At 38.3% G+C, this 18,529-nt stretch overlaps 1 protein-coding gene across 8 annotated transcripts in view; it reads left to right on the top strand.

Moving 5' to 3' along the window:
* Positions 1–18,529, top strand: part of NEO1 (neogenin 1) — a 191,498-nt gene that overhangs the window by 49,938 nt on the left and 123,031 nt on the right. For all 8 annotated transcript variants that reach the window (XM_035335485.1, XM_035335487.1, XM_035335483.1 and 5 more), the window contains exon 2: positions 5,580–5,897. In XM_035335485.1, coding sequence (XP_035191376.1) covers positions 5,580–5,897 — 318 coding nt within the window. The remainder of the gene's footprint in view (positions 1–5,579; positions 5,898–18,529) is intronic.

Here is an 18,529-nt window from a genome sequence, read left to right as displayed (position 1 = left end):
GTTCTGCCACGTACTGCTATGTGCTGGTAGGAGGTGATGAATTAAGGAGAGCCGTGAGATCAGGGCATTTGTTGTCGTCCTTGTCATGAACAGTGTCATTTCTGCAGGGCTTGTATCAGGCTCGTGCCTTTCTGAAAGGGGATGGATACTGAAGGGATGCTACTTTCCACATGAACGTTCCCTGTTGCAGGGGTTTCCCCACCTGCAGCTTTGTTCAAGATGTACCACTGCTGGTACTGCCAGCCTTGGAAAACACAGCATTTGTAAAGAGCAGTCGATGAGCTCTGCCTGCCTTACCTAGCTGCTTTTGAGTCCCGTAACTGGCAAGAAATATATTAAAACTTCCTTTGGAATTTAAAAGCCTTGTCATGGTCTTTGGGGGCTAATGCTCTAAGGAGAGGTTTGTGCAGCTTCATCCTAGTCTTGTTTAATCAGTGTCATGTCTCAAATGCTCTTTCTTTGGTGCTTTTTCAGTGAAAAGAGCAGCATGCTTCGGGCTCTTACCTGAGAGATGGGCTAGGCCAAGGGCAGCTTAAAAGTTCTTTGTTAAATACCTTTAAATTTTTTGCGTGTGCTGAACTTGGTCTTGGCCAAAACCAGTTCAGAACGGTTGGTTAACTTTGGGAAACTGAGGAGCGGTAAGCTACAAGGAGGACTATAAAAACCCAAAGTATTTTTAAAAGTTGGAAAGAGAAGGAGCTAGGGATGTGTAAAGCAGTCCTCTTAGCTTCAATTCCTGGAAACATTCACAAGTGAGTGAGCAAACAAACACTTTTTTTCTAACATCTAAGTAGCGTGGGTATGAGAGTTAATTGGTGTGGAATTGTTAAGGAAATACTTTCAGACCCTTCTAGTTTCCTCGGGCGCTTTAAAAAGTTTCACGGAAGAAGTCATTGTTATTTTTTCTCCTACTGCTACCATTCAAGAACACTTTCCTAATGAAGGAGGGAAAGCTGCTCTTCTTCCCTGTCATGAGATGGCTGCGGAAAGGGCTGGGTAAGAGAAGCAGTGATGGTGATGAAAGCTGCTTTGTGTGGGGTTTTGCACTCACATGTTCTGCGTGAATTTCTATTAGACACCTTCCCTTTGCAGCCTGCATGACAGAGGAAATGATGTTTGTTAAATTTTCATGATATGAAGCTGGAAGGAGGGGACAAGATGTTAGAGTTCGGAATTGGTAAACTTTTTTGGGGATGAGGGAAATTTTGAGGAGCCAAAAGGAAGTTAATACAGTTAGGCAGGAGAGATCAGCCAGTCAGACATGAAATGGCAAAGAACCAGCTTCATGGCAGTTTCTGAGGACAGGATTGAGAAGCTAGGAATGTAAGGGCTAAAGAAAAGACCAGAGTTCTTTAACTTAGGCTTTTTGGGCCAACATTAATACAAATCAGGCAGCTGATAAAAGATAAGCTCATGGAAAGAGGAAGGACTCCCTCCACAAGACCCACCAGTCCAGTCTTCAGTAACACGGTGTCGTTAACTGAATAATCAATAGGGTGATGGAGTGGGAGAAATGGCTGGTTGACAGCAGTAGAAGTTGATTAAGCTTTTGTATGCACAAAGCCTTTCTGTGCTGAATCAAGGGTTAAACGAGCTCTGAACTCCCTTGGCTGGAGCATGGCAGCTCCACCAGTGCTTCTCTGCCGAGTGCCACAAACTCCAAACTGCAAACCTTTTCTTAGAGTACGAGCTAGGAAATTCTCAATGTGAGTTTAACTTCTTTAACATGGGGCGTATGTATTTACTAACCCTTTTATTTTTCATCCACTGCTTTGTGCGCAGGAGTTGAAGCAGCCTGTGCAGTCCTCACAGGGTTCTTGGTAAGAGCTCTTTACTGCTACCTCTGAAACCTGGCTGAGAATCTGCTTTCTTCTTGAAAGCCTCTAATTCCTTCTGTGCTCTTCCTTCTTGACGTGTTCTCTCTTGACATCCTCTGCTCCATACTCTGCAGCTTTATTTCTGTGGGCACCTCATTTCTTCAGGGTAATCGTAGCCCATCAGTTGACTTGATCTGCTCCAACCTGCCATGAAGATGAGACAAGGCAAACTATTTTTTCATCTTGATTAAAAAATCTTAAGAGTAGAAATAGGGTTCAGTTTAAGCTGGTTGCTCTGCTTGTGCTGACCTGCAGAATAAAAAAAAGGGAGGTTGCAATTTTGAGGTGTTTGGGCAGAACTGATCTTTCTAGAAGGCAAGAGGAGCCATACTGAGAACCAAGATGTATATTGCCTAGTGTGCTTGGTCACAGAAACAGTGAAAATGAAGAATGACAGTTCGGATCCAGTGATGGATTTAAGCTAATGGGAAAAAATGTGTACACTGACGCTGAAGGGTCTCCTCCCAAGTGAACGTAAGCTTACCTCAATGTAGACATGGCTAAAATTGGCTTCTGTCACTTCCTAGCGATTCCCACCCACCACTTTTTTTTTTTTTGGCTTTATTTGAATACTCAGAAAAGGCAGAGAAAAACAGAACTGTGTGTGTTTGTATTTGTTCTGGTAGGAATCTGAACCTCTGGAAAAAACAGAGTTCGTACGTGAGGAAGAAAGGTTGATAGCTTGGCTTGGATAGAAGGCCTCCTACTGGAAGACCCATGGCAGTAAGGCTGAATCTTTAATTTAGAGAAAATCTTTAGGTTTGTGGAATGGTGGATGAGTTTATACTCATAAGCATTTAGAAGTATTTTCATACTTTTGTGACTTTTCTGCCACATCTGTTAGAGTAGAGCCAAAACTCAGAACTCTGCATGCAGAATCAAGCAGGTGCTCAGGTAGGTGGCTGTGTACAAATCAAAGTTACAAAAGCACGTACAAATTATATCTATCTATATATAGCTTCTTTATCACCAGGAAAGACAAAATCTCAAGGATTTGGATAGTGACATAGCAGATCTAATCTTGTCTAGGACCAGTACTGTCACTAGGGAAGCCTGTCCTTCTCTCTTACTTCATCTTTGAATTCTTAAAGGTAGAAGAATATCTGAATGATACAATCTACAAAAGCATATTTTATGTGTTGTTTCTTTCACTCCGCCCCTCCTACCTTATCTTCAAGTTTCTGTGAATTATGAGGAGGAAAACAATAGGCTTTGTGCAGAAGGCTGAGCCCCTCTCCGAGGGGAGCTGAAGTCTGTTTGGAGATGAGGGACTTTCTGTGTGGTTCGGTGATAGTGGGAATTGCATCAATTTGTTAATTAAGGCCATTTGAGAAGGTAAGTCTCTTAAAACCAAAAACCCCAAGTGACCGAGGAAGCTAAAATGCCTACAGGACAGTCTTCCTTTACAAGTAAAGGCTTCCCACCTATTTATACTTCTTCTAAAAACACTTGCATGGTAATTATTCTACCACTTGCTGAAACAAATCTAGTTATTAAATGCATATTCCTCATAACATTTTAAAGCATATCAGTATTGACCTTATTGTGAGAAGTGAAATTATTTTAGCAAGTATTTTTATGCCCCTTCCTGAAGGGTTTATTGTGTGCAGCATAAGCTTCAATTTGTCTCTGCTCATCAGTTTGTGATATTTGTCCCTCTGCATTTAGACCTTTTTTTATGATGCCTTTTGCAAGTGTTACAGGCTACCTTTAAGTTCTTGGGAGAATTGCCTACAAGGAAAAACACATCCTTAACGTGTTGGGTGTTGCTTGCTGCCAGGTCAGGTAAACTGGTTGATGGGTAGCTCTGCTACACAAGTGCCAGATAAAAATAATGCTGTTGCTTCCTATGCAGGAAAACAGAACGGGTTTTTATTCACTGTGATATTGTCTGAATATTCAACTTAAAGGCTGTATAGAATTAAGAAGCAACACCCCCATTTCATGTTCAAGATTTTCTTTTCCCTTTTAAGAACTATAAAGAGACTTGAAAGCCTGACCATTTTCCCTTGTTCTCCTTAGAACACCTACTAACAAATAGCTTAATGATGAACAACACTTGCACTATTTTTTAAAAGAAAAAGGAAACAAGAAAAGAAGTGATAGCTGTGTCATTGCCTTTCCAGTTTCTAAACAGCCTAGTAAAAAAAAAAAAACAAAAACAAAAACAAAACTGTTTGCAAAACTGTAAGGTTTTTGTTAGCTAAAAGCTATTTTTGTTTCCTCAGTGATTGTAAGTAGCTCTGTAAAGGGGAATGTCACACGTCCGTTTCTATGTAACGTCAAACTTCCTATCTGTAGTTGTTAAAGAACATCCTTGTGCAGTATGTTTTCAGCATGTGACTTCAAGTTGTTATTAAAATTTTTAAACAAGGGTAGTCTGTGTGTGTCACTTCATGCTGAGAGTACTGCGGTAGACGCTGTGCTTGTAGAAGATGCTTTAATTCATTAGGATCAAAAAGCATAATTCATTGATGCTTTCATTCATTAGGACCTCTCTTTAGTTGTTGCATCTGCTGAAAATAGTTAATTTCCAGCTCTTGCAAAGAGATCTTGTCTAAGTTTATTTTTTTTTGGCTAGTGTTTTTGTTTCATGTGTTCCCTTTTTACAGCTTTCCTTCCTTATATGCAGACAGGAGGAATTGGTGCAGCTCTGCGTTGAAGCTGAGGCTTCCCTCAAAATTTTGGAAGTTTTGGAATGGATTTCTTTAGCCCAATTTAACCTTCTATTCCATGCACTTTCAGTTTTGGTTTGTTGGCAGACAGCTCGTAAATGCTCCCATTTATATTACCATGATGTTTTATACACATGTCCACCCATACTCCCCAAATGGAGGAGAGGTGGAGCTTGCCAGCATATGAGTGGGGAGCCTTAATGTTTTTTTTGAAGGTTGGCTTTTTTTTTTTAAAAAAAAAAAACAACCCTTCTCTAAAATCAACATTATGCTGTTCTTCCGTGAAAGAAACTTTCCTCCTTCTGTTTTCCATGGATGATTAAGTTAAGACAAGTCCAAATGATACTAACGTGCAATCTTTCTGCTTGACCAAATACACTAGAAAGACAGTAATTAAAATTCACTTCTTAATGGAAAGTAGGCACTAATTATAGATGTCTTTTGGGAATACTTAAACTAGAGAAGTAATCGTGTTTATCCTGAACTAGAATAGAAGTAAAATATGTTTTATGGCTCTTGTATGACATGTTAAGCTCAGAATTGGAGACATTTTCTCTCGAGGGCTGAATTATTCTTAATGTTTCTTAATCTTCATTACACAAAACAAATTCACGCACTGCTGTTGCTGGCACCCATACCACAAAAGGCCAAGAAAAGAGTCCTCAGAGTACATGCTGTTTGTATAAATGTGTTACTCGAGCACATAAATTAACAGCGTAAGTTTTGATGAGGCAGATCTCTGTGTAATGCCTTGCTCAGGACTGTTGACCACATCAATTCCAGCACGACCAAACCAGTATGTCTTAGGCGTGAAAGGTTTGACTTCAGTTTCAAGAGTAGTACATTGGTATATGTAGTTAGCAGAAAATACTGTCGAACAGACCAAGCTGTTTCTAAGGAGGCGATACTGCAAGAACTGAGTTTCCATGTACAGCTGAATATTTTAAAATGATGTGCTTTATGATTTTAAAAAAAGAAAGGCAGAAGGCTAACCCCAAAATTGTTTCGTGTGCTCTGTATTTTCCAGGATCCGTTGTGAGGACCTTCACTCCGTTTCACTTTTTGGTGGAGCCAATGGACATTCTGTCAGTTCGCGGAGCGTCTGTTATAATGAACTGTTCAGCTTATTGTGAAACCACCCCAAAAATCGAGTGGAAAAAAGATGGGACTTTGCTAAACTTGGTGTCAGATGACCGTCGCCAGTTGTTGCCAGATGGGTCTTTATTAATTAACAGCGTGGTGCATTCCAAGCATAATAAACCTGATGAAGGATATTATCAGTGTGTGGCAACTGTGGAAAACCTGGGGACCATTGTAAGCAGAACAGCAAAGCTCACGGTAGCAGGTAAGGGTTTCTTTGCTTAGTTTTTGTTTGTTTTAATGTATAACTAACAGCATAATGTAGAAGTATGCTCCTTCTTCCAAAAGAGAGAAGCTTTCTACAAAAGCAAAAGTTAGTTTCATCACTTCCCAATGAAAATGGGACTGTATGTGTTCCTTTTTCCTTTTTTTCCTTTTTAACTATGTGAAATTTGTCATTCATTCTGTTCATGTAAGTGGCTTTATGTGTGGGTATTTCTCAAGAAATACTGAAGATGAGGAAAATTAAAATGAATGGATTAAGAAAAATGTCAGGTACATCTAATCACTCCAAAGATTTCCCACAGCTTAGAGTGAGCCAAAAATAAAATGGGAGCTTTTACTTTCTTTATGTATAAATACTCTTAAAGATAAGTTTCTTTGGCTTGTATGTTGAAATTAATCTGCCCTCTGTGTCATGAAACATTTGGGAAGCTTCTAAAAGCTAGTGACGTGAAAAATCCCCTAGGAACTAGAAGATTGGTGGAAAAAGCATGAATGCTTGGGCTTTACCTTTTTTGTTTTGTTTGTTTCTTGAGTGTCAGGTGTGAACAAGGAAGTTTCAGAAATTTGAAAAGCAGGTGATTTTTTCAGGCAAGCGCGAAGAATTTGACTGTGAAAGTGACATGTTTCCAGAATGATGTTTGCTTATTTTTGCTTAAATCAAGGCTTGGGGCTGTCAGGTTATGTAACTGTTTTGTAAAGTACAGCTGCAAGAGACTTAGAACTACCTTGTAAGATCGAGAGTTCAAAAACCAACAAAAAAGCTAAACTAAAGCAATGTGACTAGGAAAAAAAAAAGCCTGTGAAGCAGTTTCATTTTGTTTCTTTAATGATGTTTGCCAGCCTTTCAAACAGCTTTTTTTTTCTTTGCTTAATAAATGTCTCCAGGTAATGAATTCTTCCTGCCTAGTGCTACAGCATCTCCCAGAGCTGCTGCTCATTGCCATTTATATTCAAATGTTGTTTCTGTTAAGTTAGCTTGTAGCATTGTGAAACATCAGAAATGCTGCAAATAAACAAATCTGCATTTTTTTTTATACCTTAAGTGACTTTCAGAATCTCTATTGAATGAGAAATACGTTTCTAAGTTTCCTGGCAATGAGGACAATAAAAGCAGATCCAATGCTGATTTACCACAGTCTTGCATTGCTGCTTGTGTTCAGTTCTGTGGCTTTCCAAGAGATCGCTCAGTGTCATGCTTCTGTTATTGTTCTGGTCCATGTGATCATTACATAAGATTAATGTGGTTAAAAAAGAAGATATTCCAAAATGCCTTTAAAACTTCCTAGTTTTCCTGTATCAATGCAAAATATATTGCTGTAATTGGTAGTTTTTAAAAGGATAGTCTTCAAGACCCTTCTACTAATGAAAAATTCTAGTGAGTTTTGTGTTCAAAAAACGTATACTGGAAAACCATAAAATATTGTCTAACCAAAGCTAATACAGATGTTTACTACAGAGTTTGTTCTCTGACACTGGCCTACCAGCTGCTTTAGCAGAATATTGGTCAATCACGGAATAAAAATGGTAACCTTTTTGTTCAGGACTGGATAAAATGCTGTTGATGCTTGTTCTGCACTGCCTTACACCCTCCTGCTAAGTTTGAAACCTGCACAAGAGCATCCTTTGGCTGCAGTGTGTTTAAGTTGTTTTTCTGCTCTAAAATGTGAAATGCAGGTGTGTGAAAGCCCATTTGAAAACTGAGTGCAGTACTAGGAGCTGTGCAAGCCCGTACACTGTAAAATCCTTTGAGGGCAGGGGAAAGGGTAGCTTTGGTTGCCAGAGGGTTTGCAATATTCCCTTCTAACTGTGCTATATTGTTTTTATTGACCTTATTGGGATTCTGCAGCTTTATCAGGTATGTTCTTAATGTTTCTTTTCCCCCATCTTTGTTGTAATTGGAAGCTTTTGAGATGCATTAGCTGTGGGGATATTTAGTGTGGTAAAGTCTCTCGCCGGTCTCAGATAACAGTGGGAGGCAGCTCATTTTCCTCTTAATTGTGCACGGTTATGTTGAATTCCTATGGTATGTGTGAATGTTGCACTGTGATGCACTTAATTTCTTTATCAGAGAATGTTATGAGAATGTTATGCACATTTTAACTGCTACTTAATCATTAAATAACTTCATTACCTGAAAATGACAAATTCTGGTTGGTTAGGGATGCCAGGGCATAGAAACAGGCAGTAAAACCAAGCAGTGTTACATCATTTATTTATATATATATATATATATATATATACATATATATACATATACATACATATATATACATATACATACATACATACATGTATGGCTTGAGCTTTTAGTCTTACAATTGTGCTATTCGCCCAGACAGCTGGTGGATAATGCTGAACAGTCTTCCTGTTGTGAATCTTGTGCAAAGGTTTAACAGATTTTAAAATTGTGATTCATTTTTGGAATAATTGGACTGGTCTAAATCTTGAATGTCAAAAGAAGCAGCTCTTGTCACTGTGACAACAGGTATTGATAATGCAAGGTGTTGCAAGGTGACAGAGGTGCTTAGTTGACCATTGCATGAAAAAATCAAACCCAAACACACTCGCTACCTCTGTTGAGTGTGTCAGACAGTGAGCAAATGCTTTTTGCTAGAGAACTACTTTCTTGGCTTCTTCCTTCAATTTATGTTTTTGACACAGCACTATGAACTTGTCATGGCATGGGAAAATTGATGTTTGTAGTGCATTTGACAATGTGTTTTTAAAGAACCTTTTCCATACCTGATAGTAGATGAGAAGCCTTTACTCTTCAGGCTTCTTCAGGTTGCAAGAATCAAAGTTTCTGTGGCAAATGTGTCTCCAAAAGAAGTTGCTCTTTCCATTTTCTAAACTGGTTTCTCATGTGTCTCAAAACAAACAAACAAAAAAAACAGACCAACACCAAAACCTAAACTTTCAGAAGCTATGATTAAAAAAAAAAAAATATGAAAAACACTTTAAATCAGGATGATTTGTCTAATTTGAAATTGTATGCTGTTAGAACTTGATAGTAAGTTATTTTCCATTCTACAATAGGTCTGGTAGACAAGCTTTGTTTTTTTTTATTCAAACATTTTTTCTATGAAGCATGTTGTTCTATATTTGTTTCTTGTTAGCAAAATCAGGTTGACATTGTCACTGCCAGTATTTGTTTCCTTCTTTGTTTCTCATCCTCCTGCTGTGCAAACCCAACCACTATCATGCTCTAAACTGGATTTGTGAAATGATTTATCTCTTTTTAAACGCATTCTTGTTTTGTTTCTTTCAAACCAGAATATGACTGCACCAACATCAGAGCAAGGGAGGGATTTTAAAGTGTGGCAGTTGCATTGCCCGTCTAATTTATGGGTATTGCCATTATTACGATGGATTTAACTAGGGAAAGTCAAAGGAAATTGCTAATATATGTAAAGCCACAACACTTTTTATCAGTCTTACTACAGTGTGTTTTCTAATTGCTTTTTGAAATGCAAATCTGGCTTTGATACTTAAGTACCTTACCCTTAAGAAGGGTAAAGGGTTGCAATAGCTTTTACAAAACAGATTTTAAAAAAAATACAAAATTGAGGAACTGTATAAGTAATTCATCTTGGAAAAATAAATGTATATGTATTTTAATAAAAAGTATGATGATAATAAGTTAAAATGCCCCTGAGGTAATCTTTTTTCCCAGGCACTGTTTACTACTCCTTAGTTAAAGCTTTCATAAATCTTTTATTAAGAGAATGGGCATACAAGGAGCTAGAAGGTGTGAAGTGACAATGGCAGTGAGTTTCATCATAAGGATTTATTGGTTTTACACAGCCATTTATAGACCGTTCACTAAAACGTTTATTTCTTCCATTCTTTTTTTCCATCTGTTTTTTTCTTAGTCTTCCATTTGTCTGCATTTGCTAATACGTGGCTTTGAGCTTTCTATTCAATTTGCTTGGCTGTAGCAAGTTGCTCATATAAAGGGCAGTTGTGTTACTGCCTTACAATTAATTACAGGTATGACTGAGTTTCCTTCAAAAAGCTCTTTATGATAAATTATTGACCTTTTTTCTTCTTCCTCAATTAAGTAATCTCCCTTTAATTAAGTAATATCTAAATAGCTCATTTAGATATTCACAGAAACTGTGTCTTGAAACCTTCGTTTTGGAATAAGTTAGAAAAAGGACAGGCTTGTTAGTGAGCAGGAGACTTGAAGACCAGAGGAAGAAGGCTGTTAACTATCTTCTCTAGCTTGCTGCACGATGTTACACAGAACCCCTCAAAAATGGGGACATCGGGCTCTTGACCTGTGTTTGACCAATGTGATTTACTTGATGTCAATACGTCATAATAAAGAACTTCACTTGAGAAATTGTTCTCATTTTCAGACTCCTGGCTGCCTTTTTAAGCTTTGTGTCTTGAATTTATCAAGCTTTGGGTTTCCAAGCTGATGGCTAGAAGAGCTGTTTGTGTAACTGTCACTGAAATTATGGGAGGCCTCAATGTACAACTGCTGCTGCATTTAATGTAACGTCGTTTGGAGGAATTAATTGAATTAAGAGTCAGGAGATGGCTGATGCCTAATCCTGCTTCTCTTGCTGGTTCATTACGACTTCAAGGAGATCTCAGTGATCTGACTTCTCCTCAAGGGGTTACAAAAGAATTTGTCTTTGATAAATTTGAAGTATTATATTTTGTAATGTACCAGGATGCTTTAAATGAGTACCCTAGAAGAAGGACCGTGGAGAAAATTCTGTATCCGTTACTTTTTTGGGATGGTATGTGGTAGGTGAAGCTGTGGCTAAGAAATGAAGATCAAGGACCTGCAGTGAGCACAGCCGGTGGAGGGGAGGGAGAGCTGGATGGATGTGTGCTTGCAGTTAAAGCCAGGCCTCTGCCAGGCACATCATTAAAGAGGTGTGTTGTGGTGGTGAGAACCTGTCGTGTTTTCTAGTGTTTGGGTACTTAACATAAGTAATCATTTTATATATCTGTAAGCAATGGTGAGAGAAGGGTTTTGCTCAACTATTAATTTGGATTGAAATTATATGTTTATCTTTCTTATAACTACTAAGAACTGCATAAAAATAGGCAGGCTATATAGTTCTGGATTTGCACGAGTTTCTTAAAGTTTGCCTAACTTTGAAGATGATATCTTAAGAGAACTTTATTTCTTACTGTAAGCGTGACGTTCTTAGATAAAAGAAAAGCTTAGTGCAGTGGCTGAGCAGAACAAACGGTGTTCTTCCAGCTCCTTGGAGATATACTCAGAAACTACAGCACTTAGGATTGAATACTCAGTATTACTTATTTCCCTTAAGAAGGGGGAAAGAAAAACTTGTTCTTCATGAATAAAGAACTTTCTATACCTTTTGAATTGGAAAAAACGTAAGAGTATAGACACTTCAGTGAATAGTACTTAAGAACGCTTCACCCATGTCATTTACTTTTATTGGTTATAAATTTTCCTCACAAAAGCATGTCTTTATGAAAAAATCTGCATTTTCCGTTTCATTCTGTAACAAATTATCTTGGATAAAAAAGCATTTTCAGTGAGTATGGGAAAGGTTGTTTTTACAAAGCTGCAGTTTCTGTCAGCTGTTTGCAGAAACTGCAGAGTTTAGAGAGGGCAAGAAGTGTTCTAGATTATATGTAGCTCTGAATTCTTACAATCCAGTTTGTCCAGTTAAAGTAGAAAAAAGATCTTTATTAGGACTGGGACTGAAAGCAAGGATCCAGATTCAGACCCGTTATAAATATTTTCAATGTAAGACTAGAAAAAGCGATGTCACTTCTGATCCAGGATATGTTCCCTCTTAGGAAGCAATTGGTCTGTCCCCCTTATTTTTGCATGCGCTTTCAAGATCTTGTCTATCCAGTGAAGTAAGTTTTCGTTTTAGAGTGCTGAGGGGGCACAAGTAGATCTGCAACCCCCGTGTCTGAAGTTTCTGCTTTTATAACCATTTAGTATTACTGATCAGGAAAAAGCAAACTAGTATGTATTTTCTAGAAGTGGAGGTAATATTTTGTGCAGTGAAAGTAAGCTTGGTGAGAGAGGAGGAGGGATTATGGATCTCTTTCTCAGATGGGTAGGTGTGGGGAAAAAAAAAGCTGAACTGGTGAAACCTCACATCTCCACTACCAGCTAATGTACACGTAATGGAAGTCTTCCTTCTTGTTGAAGATGGTTGTGGTAGTTGTCTTTTTGATTCCCAGACATGCGGCACTGAAACCTCTAAAGCCTCTGGTCTTTCATTAAGACTAAGATTATTTTCTTAATTGGGCATTATCTTAAATACAGCATTCCATTTCATTATAAACCGGGATGATTAGTTTTATCGGTTTACCAGTTAGGAACTTGCACTGTCAAGGATTAGCCTTGTAATTAGCAAAGACAGTATCCTTTGTGCCTGCTGGCTAGTGGACAAAGTTGGCTTTATATTATAACTGACATCAAGATATGTTTTGTTTGTTTGTTTTCTTTTTTTTTAGAGAAAAAAAAGCTCTTTGCAGTATACATTCAAATCTCGACCTTTTGCCTTTGAAAATATCACGGCAGTAAGGCTTATCTCAGGAGAAGCATGAATTCTGTAAAAGGGAGCTTCACTCCCGACTTTCATTTTTCTAAAGTCACTTGGGTTTCAAGTAGACGATCTGTTGATGGATGACTCTACATGGTTTTTCAGAAGTGAAAATTGAGAGTTTATTGATGATTCATCAGCACCCCTGAACAATAAAGTTGGATGAATGTTGTTTAGATTGGCTTTCCCATTTGTTAATATTTTCACTCAAATGTATATTGTTTTCATTATTTATGTTCTGCATGTCAGCACCAGAAATCCCTTTTGTAATTTTGCTTGACAAGTTTTGCAGAGATTACTCACTCTAAATCCTGAACTGTCAGGCAAGTGATAGTTACATTCGCTGCCTGTATTCTTTTCTAACTGTGTCTTACAGTGTGGGATTCAAAAAGATATTTCAGCTTTAGTATGACAGGCTAAAAGTGATGGATCTCCACAATGGCATTGTTCAGACTTAAGATCAACCGAGTATTACATTTTGAAAATTATAAGAAGCTGTGCTATCACACCTACCCAAATGAAAGATGACACAACAGCGGTTAAGGCTAGGAGGGATCATGGCAGGGGTGTGTGAGATAAATGGTGTATTTTTCAGAATAGAAATTCCAAGAGGTAGTTCAGTAACACTGAAAAGGAAACAAAATGGAGGAAAATGATATTTACTGAGGAAAAATAATTTATGAAGCTTGTTATGTCTGACTTCAGTGAGGCTGAGGTCTTGGCAATATCCCTACAAATGTCTCATCATTCATATACTTACACTAGAAATAAAAATGAAAAACAAACAAAATCCTTATTTGCATATAACCCCCCCATTTTGAGGGACACTGGGGAGAAAAAAAAAATCTTAATTTATAGGTTTCTGTAAAGGTGCTCTTTAATAGCAGCTCAAGTCAGATGCCTGGATTAGATGCACCATCAGTCTGCTCTTCTGTGAGTGTTCGTAGTCTGCACACACAAAGCCAAGAAAGGCTTCATTACTGAGAGACCTTTTTAAAAATATGTAGATAGATATATGAACTTAATTTCTAGCAAGTGTCCATGATTCTAGGGCCAGTGGTGTGATAATCCAGATCGTTGTTGTTTTAATCCTCATCCATGTGGCTGATCCACAGCTCTGGCAAATAATCTAGTTAAACTCATCTTTGTCAGCTAAATGCTTCTATTGAAACTTGTTCTTCTGCTTTTTTTTTTCCCCTCTTGGTATGTCAATCTTCAGGTACTTTATTTTTGGGGAGTATTATCTGCTATTTGTCAGCTCTCTCTGTTTTTCTGTGAAATTGCTTAGGTTACTTCCAATTTTTAAATGTCTGTCTTCAGGTGTCAGCTGTCTCTGTCTATAGAGTTGCTTGCAAAAGTTTTTCTGATCTTTCCTCCAGTTTCATGATAAACGTATCCTGGCAGTCCTTTCTGTGCATTAATCTTCTTTGAATAGCTCGTTCACATGAGCTTTTGTAATTGATAGCCTCGCTCAGATCTAAAATTATTTAACCTGTCAAGCCCTTTTCTTTCACCAGAATACTCAGATCTTATTCTTCTTTTGTTATGGCTATTGATTTTGTTTTAGAAAGAGTAATTGTGAGCCTGTACTTTTTTTTGTAAGGCTTTCTATTGATCAAGACCTGAGGTTTCTTAAATGCTGTGGCAATCTGCAAGTTATCTTAAGGTTTTCCCTTAAAACCATACAGTGTTTTCTTCATTGCCCTGTTAGAGTGATCTTCAACAGTATCAAATAAATTATTCCATTGATTTCCCCCCCTCTCTTCATTTACATGTGCTGTTAGAAACGCGTAAGTACCCTTCCAACCCCTACAATTCTGTGATTCTGTGTAAATAGATGAAACTGGTTGCGGATACTACAGTGTTTCCTGCTGCCTTGCAGCTAGCTCTATTGGTCCTGGCACTTCTCTGTTATTTGCCCCTTTAACTGCAAGTCCTGCCTCTGATTTTAGTTTAATTTAATCCTATTATTTCACCTACATGACAGCAGAGTCACTTTTTCCGTGTTCCTGCACTATTTCTTGCAGCACTCGGAGCCTGACCTCCCACTGTACTGTGGACACCCCAGCCCAATCTTCCTTCCTTGTAGTTTATGGTCATCATCAACCACCTCTGCACTTCTGAAGATCTTGCTTAAATCACCTTTTTTGCTCCCATTTAGTTCTTGGAATTAATGTATTGATCTCTTCTAGATGTCACCTGGTTGGATTTGGATTTCTGTTTAGCCTTGGTCTATTCTCTAGTCTTGTCCTTGCACTGAAAAACACTTTCAATACCTTCCCGAGATGAATTCTTAACTTCTGTTTTTTATTTTTTTTTCCCTCCAAAGACTTTCCAAGCTACTTATTTTTTTTTTTTTTTTTTTTCCCAGGGAAGGTTGGTTTAGCTTCTCGCTTAACATTGCTTCCTTCCCAATTATTTTTTATTTTTTATTTTTTTAATGTAGCTGAACCTTACCATGTCAGGGCTTTCTGTAGCTGCTTCACAGCTTGAACACCTCTGCACACTCAGTTGCCTTCATAGAAGTTCTGCCAGGATGCATTCTGCAATTGCAGAGCAATCTTGTTAAGACGGTGAGGTTGTCTGCTTTTCGTTCCTGTTGGTGGCCTGCTGTCAAAATGCATTTCCATCGCTCAGAAAGGGCAAATATGTTTGAACAATGATAAATTAGTTTTCAATGTGAAATTCTTCATGCTGGTAGCCTGCTCGACTTTTTTCTTCCAACTCAAACAGTATTTAATCAACCAATTTCTTTATTCTCCCTATCTTTCATTTTGAAGTTACAGGCACCAGAAGTGCATCCCTTCTCAGCGCCAGCCTCACTTGTTCATGGCACTGCTCTCCGGCTGCTCCCAGAGCTGCAGCCTGTCGGGATGCGAGCCTGGATCCTCGTAGCAGATTTGCGATGGCACAGGGCAAACGTGCTCCGGTGTTACAGTTTTTTGAGTTGGGAGCTGGGAACCAGTACCCCAGTTAATACAATATCAAGATGTACATCATGTCTGTTTCTTTCTCGGTCCATTTTAATACTTTGTTATCCCTAGAACTTCTGTCAAATGTAGCGTTTGGCAAAATAGCATCCTAAAGTCATTTCTAGAAATGTGACCTGTCTCATGCTCAATATTATGCTGTCAGTCACGAGTCCAGTGGTTTCACCAGGAGCATCTTCTGTATCATTTCTTTTCATCAAGCATCCACGAGAGGAGTCGGCAGCTGACATACGGTGTAAAGAACTGTGTCAGTTCCTTAGGAAGTCAGGATCTTGTTTATTTGTTTCCAGTGTTGGGCTGAGGTCAGAAGTTGCTCTGAGATGTCTGTGTTGTGCTTGAAAATCAGAATTGAGCTGTAATACTATTGTGCATGTTGACATTAATGCAGTGTGGAAAGAAGTTTCTTCTACAGTCTATGTGGCTGTGTTATGCTCTTGTATTTCAGTTTGGGCTTCCAGGATATTAAACTTTGCAAAGTAATATCACTAGTACATAAAGGACAACTATAAAAATGTGTTTTGTTTCAAATAAATTCTGTGAAAAACTATTTTTTGCCAGGTAAAACTTAATAATATTCTGATGTATTTTACTAGTCCAAGCACCCTCTTAAATTTTTGTATATTTGGTTTCTTTTTTTAATTTGTGTTTCTGTGGCAGTGCTCAGATCCAAGTCCAAGGGGCTTGATGGCAACCTGAGAATTCCTGTAATACAACCTTGTGCTCCATGGCGTGATCAGTTTTGCTTGAACTTTCCCCGTTGGAAGTCTGTTTTGGCAGACGTAATCAGTTCCTCCTTGTGCAGTGTTGTGAAATGTTTTTGAGGCTGTTCCTTTATCTCTATTTCGTTTTCTGTGTAGTTTCCCCAAGTCATAGCACCACAGGATAATTGAACTCAGGAGGGATCTCAGGAGATCTCTAGTTCAAATGCTTCTTCCAAAGATCTGGCATCACACCAGGTTAGTGTGTGTATGCACATCACATGCATATAATATATACGTTAGTGTTTGTTCTTACTGATATGTACAGTGACATCCTCTCCTTCCCCTGCTTATTCTGTTCTGCTCATGGTATACCTTAATAAATCACTGCTGTGTGAAGTCAGTATGTTAAGTATCTCACCAAGGCTGTGTTTGAGAGTCAGAATTCTGATATGCACTGAAATTTTTCATGCCTTTTTTTGTATTCCACAGACTTCTTGCTTTAGCTTAGCCAACGAGACTTTTGATAAGTTTTTTTCTTTCAAGTTGTAATTCTAAGAATATTCCATATAAGAAGCATCTGGTTTTATCTTAATTCAGGTAATGCTGGACTTCGGTTCTCTATGAATGTTTTGCAATTACGAAGCTTAATCTGTTTGCTAGTGAGCTTGAAGAAGTATGTCTTACTATAAAAATTGTATTTTAAAACATGTTTCACACCTCTGCCACTCAGACAAATGATGCTGAATAATGTTCAAGCAAAGGAAAAGAAGAGGAGCTGTGATAATTTAATGAAGTGTCCACAGATGGCTGGACTTAATAATTTTTTAACAGGGTTTGGGTGCGAAGCTGATGCGCTAACAAAATATGCGGCATCTTTGAGATCCGCTGCTTCACTAGAGGATAACAGATGTTGTAGCAATTTTAACAATAGGGCATCATGTTTCTATACACTTTCACCTACGTATGTTGCTAAAATCTTCATGTTTCCCAAGAGGCTATTTTAATAAACAAAGTAGTAATAGAGCTATTAATTTAAGTTCAGATTTGATTAGGAAAAAGCGAACTGGGGGAAAATGAAAAATTTCTGAAAGCTGTGAGTGGTTTGTTTAATCGTTCTGTTCAGACACAAAGAGAATGAGAATATTTTAATGTGCAAGGATCGTAAGGTGCAAGCTGTTAGCTGTAAGGTGGCAATATTTGTAGGTGATACCATTAAAGCTTGGTAAGTTATGAGAAACTTGAGTGAGATTGGGCAACAGTGTTTTTGTGGTAGGCATTTGAGAAGCAGGAGTTTGGAAAAAGTTGCAGCTGCTCCGGCATTTTGCTTTTTCCCTACTGCAATAGAAATCAGGGAAAAATGGGTGAAAACATTTGCTGAGTACATTGGGATATCATAAAGCCTGAAACCAGCTTTGGGAAACAGTTAATTGTGTAAACATGTACAGTAGGGTGTTTCAGAACTGTTTGATTCTTAAAATATTGTGTTAAATTCTGCTGTGTAGAGTAGCAATGGAGGAGACTTGAGCACATGACAAAAAATGTTTGTGAAAATTTGATCCAGCAGGCTTGCAACTGTGTAGTAAAAGCATACAAACCTGTCACAGACAGGGAAAAAGTGAATTCCTGAGCAGCCATCTGTTGCCCGTGAGAAGAGCAAGTTACTCTTTTTTTTCCCCTATTTTTGTTTTGCAGTCTTGCTTGGGTAAGATTGATGCCAAAAGGTTAGTAGGATTCTAAAGAGGATTAAATGTGCATAGTAATATCATCCACATTAAAAATCGAACATTTAAAGTGACTGCTGACGGTATTCAGAGGAGAAGGTAAGCAGTTCCTCTGAAGTCAGGAGGAACATTGTCACAGGAGTGAGTAGTTTAGTAATTGTTGATTATGGAATGTTTTTTTTTCTTCTTTCAGCCTTCTTGGAAATGATTGGCACTGTCCGTGGCTGCAGAGAGACTGCTGAACTAGATTAGCATCTGGCTCAGTGTAATGAATTCCTCTTCTCCTGGAAAGTACAGGAGATGAAATACTGGCTCTGCTGAAGGCAGCAGACTACAGCCAGAATTTTTACCATCTGTGTTCTCCAGGAGCATGGGAATTACCGCTCTTCTAGGCACGTCATTGCTTTTTCAGAAATCAAGACAATGGGCCACAAATCTCAGCAACGCTTAGACTGGGAATACAATTTGAATGGAACAAATTTGCATTAAGTAGATTGTTCATTCACATTCCTACCATTGCTCTGGTCTTTTGGTGGGGGGAGAGACAAAAGGGAAGGAGAAAATAGGGACAGGGTTGTTTCTCCCACACCCCTGCATTTGCATTGTCCATGAAGAAAACTTAAAGTTTGTGGTGCATCTGATTTCT

This window comes from Oxyura jamaicensis, chromosome 10 (genome assembly GCF_011077185.1).
Source record: "Oxyura jamaicensis isolate SHBP4307 breed ruddy duck chromosome 10, BPBGC_Ojam_1.0, whole genome shotgun sequence".
Lineage (NCBI taxonomy): Eukaryota > Metazoa > Chordata > Aves > Anseriformes > Anatidae > Oxyura > Oxyura jamaicensis.
This window is presented reverse-complemented; position numbering and strand designations above follow the sequence as displayed.